General features: G+C 38.0%; 1 protein-coding gene across 1 annotated transcript; it reads left to right on the top strand.

Annotated features, from left to right (window-relative positions):
* Nucleotides 1–1,982: 1,982 nt before the first annotated feature.
* Nucleotides 1,983–5,100, top strand: LOC106319456 (autophagy-related protein 18f-like). Its single transcript, XM_013757784.1, has 6 exons — nt 1,983–2,159; nt 2,563–2,991; nt 3,078–3,395; nt 3,465–4,343; nt 4,430–4,602; nt 4,677–5,100. The coding sequence occupies exons 1-6, from the start codon at nt 1,983–1,985 to the stop codon at nt 4,927–4,929; spliced, it is 2,229 nt and encodes a 742-aa protein (XP_013613238.1). The 3' UTR covers nt 4,930–5,100.
* Nucleotides 5,101–6,000: the final 900 nt, after the last annotated feature.

The following is a 6,000-nucleotide window of genomic DNA, read 5'->3' as shown; positions in this document are numbered from 1 at the left end:
ATTTAGTCCTGAGATGGACGATGCAGAAGTCTTGTTTTAGACACTGATCTGATTGGTCCATAAGAAGGACGATGAAGAAGCCTTTGATTTTGGTTTATTTTATACTAACCAGCCCAAAGAGGGGTTATTTGGTTTTGTTGATTTGTTTTCAGACAGGTTATGTTTTACACATGGTGGTACACACATATCACAGCAACATCATCCAAGATTTCGTGTGTGGTATTTGAGGTCGATGACTCAATATATTCGATCAGATTGTGGCATGGCCGATGGTAAAGAAGAACCAACTATCATGTTCGAGGACGAAGCATATTCTGCCCAAGATCTTCATCACCCACGGATTGCAGAAAATTGGAGAGGTCTAAGGGACCTTCAGTAATGTCCAAATCAGGGGGAGTAATGTGTGTTGTACTATTTTTCCTTCACCATGGTTTTGTCCCAATTGAGTTTTCCTGGTAAGGTTTTAATGAATCAACGTTAAAGCACATTACAAGCTTTAAATGGTTATGGCATCCAAAGAGGAGTGTTATGAACCAGATTGTGGATGACTCATAACCAAGAAATTATGATTTGTAATATTTCCATTTATTTATGACGGTATAATCTCATATATAAGGAACATCTATGTTATGAATAAAGATAGATTTTTCCATTAACTTCACAGCAGAAAAGGACGAGAGCACACGTCGTAGGAATTTTTGGTGGGATCTGATTGGGTTAGCAATTAGGTTATGAATGAAAATTGGTTCAAACTCGGTTCGTTAAAATCGAAAATGTAAATACAATAGTCAATAGAAGTAGGAGATTCAACTAAATATATATTTAGGTTAGTTTGGTTTAATTACATTACAGGTAGAGAACCAATAAAACCAGACATTTGACGATGATTCCTTTATATAGGGAAAGAGACGTGGAAGGTGAGTCTCTTCTCTTCTCTTGTCTTGTCTGTAGTATATACCAAAGACGATACGTAAAAGAGATCCTTTTTTTTTTGTTTTTGCTTTTCAGTTAATATATATATAAAAAAAAAGAAAAAAAAAAGAAAAAAGGACAAAAATAGCACTAAATCAAGTTTTTGTTCTCAAACTAGCACTCAAGGTCAAAAGTCACAAAAATAGCACTTAATGTTTTATCAAAAGTCACAAACTTACGGTTTAGAGTTAAAGGGTGGGGTTTAAGATTTAGGGTTTAGGGTTTAGAGTTTAGGGTTTAGAGTTTAGAGTTGAGAAATGAGGTTTTGGGGATAAGATTTCAAATTTTGAAAAATAAAAAAATTAAAATTTTCAAAAGATAAACTTAGAAAGGTGTTATTTTGGTCATTTTAGTTTTTGAATGCTATTTTTGTGATATAAAATTAAAAAGATGATATTTTGGAGATTTGCCAAAAAAAAAAAATCATATAAGAAGTTTGAAACAGCTTAAGGTCTTCTTTGGCTCTCTTATCCTAAAGATCCTCCCCCTTTTTTTCCTCCTAAACGCTTCCAAAAGTCTAAATCAAATTCCTTCGGGTCTTCTAGTTTTTCAAATTCTTTCTTAATTTACCTCTTGATTCCACAAAAGAAAAACCACCAAAAAATTGTTGCTTTATTTGTTCGTTCTTATTTAATTAGCGATTCAGCTTAAGTTTTATTTTATTTTATTTTTCAGTTTGATTCGCTTATTCTTTGTTCTGGGTTTTGTAAATATTCAAAAAAATATTTTTTTTTATTTTGCTTTGATCAAAACTTTGATTGTGTCTTGCTTGAAGCAAGTTTCTGAGTTTGCGTGTATCTTGTTTCTATTTATAGATTCCATTTTTTCGTTCGTGATCAATTTCTGTTGGATTTTGAAGTGGAGATTATCCGCTCCCTCTGTCTCGGAGATTCCATCGTGAGAGATATTTTCTCAGGCGTAGAAATAGAGAGAGCATTTGATTTGAGAGGGGCTACCCATCTCAAGTCTAGTGAAAGAGTAGTAGTCCATTCAACATTATTATTATTATTATGACTTCTCAGAAGCAGCAGCCCACCACTTCCGACGCCGGAGTTGTGTCGCGATCAGCCAGAACCTCCTTTCGTGCTTTCTCCAACTGCCTTCGTGTTATTTCCTCCGGTGCCTCCACCGTTGCTCGCTCCGCCGCTTCCGCCGTTAACCGTGACATTGTATCTCCCAACGATCAGGTATAAAAAAAAAAGTTGCTTTCATTACGGAACAAAGCTGCCATCTGAAAGTTTAAGAGCTTTTGTTATAATGGGTCAAGATTCTTTCCTGTTCTTGAGTTTATGTTTCTCTTTAGGTGACAATAATCTCTATTGGGTTTTGCTCCATTTGCTTTTATAGCTTTAAAAGCTTGGACCTTTAGGTTGTGGAGTGTTTCGTTTTTTTCCCTAAAAGTTGGATGCCTACTTTCAGTGTTTTTGTTTTACCATTTAGCTAGAAGATGTTCTAGCTATAATGGGTAAAGATTCTTCTTCTTTGGGGTTTGGTTGATAGCTTTTAAAAGATTGGACCTTTTAGGTTGTGTAAGTGTTTTTTCTTTTTTTTTTTTTTAAAAAACAAAGTTGGATGCTTTTGATGCAAAAGGTACTATGGGCGGGGTTTGATAAAATAGAGAAAGAGGATGGCTATACTCGAATAAGAGTTCTTCTACTTGCATTTCACTCTGGCTTTCAAATTTGGGATGTTGAAGATACAGACAACGTCCATCTCATTGTCTCTGCGCATGATGGCCGAGCATCCTTTATGCAAATGCTACCCAACCCGGAGGCCTTAGACGACATGTTTTCTGTGAGCCGTCCGCTTTTGGCTGTGTGTGGTGACTCTTCTTGGGAAGAGAACTCGAGTATAAGACAGAGCGTTTCTGACAACCCTGGAAGCGAAACTGTGGTGCCTACAAATGTGCATGTTTACTCGTTAAAATCTCAGTCCTATTTGCATACGTTGAAGTTTCGGTCTATCATCTATACGGTTAGGTGCAGTTCTCGGATCGTCGCTGTGCTACAAGCATCTCAGGTTCGAGATTTTGTCACATTTGTGTCGATTTTGTTCCCTGTGATCCGTCTGTTCTGAGACTAAGGGTTCGATATTTGACTTTGCAGATACATTGCTTTGATGCTAAAACATTGGAGAAGGAATACATGATTGTCACTAACTCCATCTCCTATGGCTCCTTGGGTGTTGGATATGGTCCTCTTGCTGTTGGTCCGCGATGGATTGCTTACAGCGGAAGTCGTGTTGCTGACTCAAGTTCCACACTTTTCACTCCAGAGCTTATCACACTGCCATCGTCATCGCCTAGTGTTGCACAGTTTGCAATGGAATCGAGCAGGCAGATCGCTTCTGGGATCTTGAATATTGGTATGAAAAGCGTTGGAGTTACTAATGACAATGTGCTAGACGAGGATCGCATAGGAATGGTAAAACTCCAAATCAAGTTGATTTATCATTGATCTGTGCTTTATACTTATATATTATGTGGTCTGCAGGTTATAATCAAAGATATGATAAGCAAAAGCGTTATAGCTCAGTTTAAGGCACACAAGAGTCCTATCTCAGCTCTGAGCTTTGATCCAAGCGGCATGCTTTTGGTGACTGCTTCGATTCAGGGACACAATATTAATGTCTTTAGAATAATGCCGAGAAGCACTGCCTCTTTTGTGCATCTGTTTAGGCTTCAGCGTGGTTTTACTCATGCGGTGATACAAGACATCAGTTTCAGCAATGATAGCGGTTTGATAGTGATTAGCTCTTCAAGAGGGACGAGTCATATGTTTGAGATTGATCCTCATAGAGTGGGGAAAGCTCCGGTTCCTCTATCGGCGGTTAATAGGATAAGAAGCGGAAACATCAGCGGATGGATGGGAACAATGAGCGGTGCTGCAGCTGCAGCTGCTGGAATGGTTGGTGGCTCTCTGACTGGCGCAGCCGCATCGAGTTTCTGTTACTGCGTTGAACAGAATAAGAACAACCGCTATGGTTCTGCTGCTTCTGATAATAGCTCAAGGAGGAGTCTTCTGGTTTTTGCTCCTTCTGGATGTATGACTCAGTATCCTGTTGTGGGTAGTAGTCATGAGGCTGCGTTAGGGTTCGATTTTGAGTCTGGATCAGAGATTGAACCGGTACGAAGGTGGTCCATGGTACAAAACCAGTCTAGAAGAGAGATGCAGGATCAACACAGTGACATATATGGAGGTGGAACAGTTTCTGATTCTAAAAGTAGAGTGTTTCCTGAGATTGTTAGGAACCAGAATGCTGAGGAATCTTGGAAAGTGACTAAGAAAGAGGATAAGCATCAGATGTACATGTCTGAAGCAGAATTGCAAATGTATCAGCCGTCTCGGCTACCGTTATGGGGAAGGCGACATGTAAAGTTTTCCTCCTTAGTTTTGGGAACTGGTAATGTGTTTGTGTGGATATGTGTCTGATAATTTGTGTTTTTGCACAATAACAGTTTAGGTTTCAAGAGTTGGTGTTGAAGCGGGATGATGAAGAGAGTAGTAATGGTGGAGGAGGGGAGATGGAGATTGAAGGAATCCAAACTCGAACGATTGAAGCAAGAACAAGAGATTTGGTTCCAGCCTGGGGTTATCTCCACTCTCCAAAATCACAACAAGTTATGAAAGAGTGAGTTTCAATAGTTTGGTTTTCTTTTCTGTTGGTCTCTGTCACAGTTTCTTGACACTGATATTATGCCACAGATCATTGCAGAGTCCAAGGAATACTACACTAGGTGATCATGTGGCTCCTACAGAGGATCATGGAGGAGAGTCCGACCCCGGAGTTGTACATAGCAAAGAAGGGAGCTCGAGATCAGAAGAAGAGAGTTCGAGATCTGATGAAGATAGCTACATTTCAGAAGAAGAGACCCAAAGCAAGTCTGTACATAATGAAGAAGGTATTGCGGAGGTGAAGAAGCTTACTGAAGATGAGGATGACGAGGAGATTCACTAAAAGAAGGTGATGTTGTTTTTGGGTTTTTTTTTTCACCACAAACTCAGCTTCAAGATCAACAACAGGAGAACAAAAATGACTGGAAAATTGTATAGAAAAAGAAAATTGACATAACTTATTAGATGTAAATAGCAATATGTTTTGTTTTTGTTACGGAATTATTTTGATTCATTTTTACCAAAAAAAAAAAATTATATTGATTCATGACCTGTAACATAATAATAATAATAATAAATAAAATAATAACACAAAAATCCAGGTTAGGTCAAAGACTTCAATGCTCTCTGTAAACTCGAATTCCCTAAAAGAACCATCTTGCAGGAGTCTGTGTCAGTGGTTTGTATCCTAATATCCGCAGAGCAGGCCTGGCAAGAATCAAGCACTGGCTTACAACAAACTATAGCTTATTAGCTTACAACAAACTAGAGTTATCCTAGGGAATTTATCATATATAAAAAAAACTACGAAACAATAATATAAAACAAACAAAATATAAAGCTACGTACCTATATTAACAGAGAATTATGGTCCCTCCAACGATAGTTCTTCCCGTGAATTTCAGTTTAAATGGAATATTGTCATGGTTACTTTTTTTTGAATGAATGCTAAATTTTATTCATAAAAAAAAACATCAAGTGGATCTTTATGCTTAAAAAGACTTCTACTCTTATTTATTTTCCTTTACAGCATCCTATACTCCAAGGTACTATCTCCTAGCAAAACTGCCAAACCCATATTTACAGTCTTGTGCCAAACCAGTATTGCAAAATTCCTTTAAACCCCTTTACTCATTTAGACTGCACCAAGCTGACCTTGTTCCTTATAGCTTTATCAATAAGCTTTGACAAGACAAGCATTAGCGGAAGCTGATCACCATGACGCCTCTTATTGCATTCTCTCACAAGGTAACTTGAAATGCATAACGAAGACAGAACCGCTTCTTCTTCTCCATAGACTGGTTAGTGATCAACCTAGCAATTTCATCCCAACTGGTGGAGAATGTACTGAGCAAGATCCCTTTTGTGAGAAGTTCCCAAATCTGAGATGAGAAATTGCACTAAAAAAGGGATT

This window comes from Brassica oleracea, chromosome C9 (genome assembly GCF_000695525.1).
Source record: "Brassica oleracea var. oleracea cultivar TO1000 chromosome C9, BOL, whole genome shotgun sequence".
NCBI classification, from domain to species: Eukaryota; Viridiplantae; Streptophyta; class Magnoliopsida; order Brassicales; family Brassicaceae; genus Brassica; species Brassica oleracea.
Note: the sequence above shows the minus strand (reverse complement) of the source record. Positions and strands in the feature narration are given on the sequence as shown.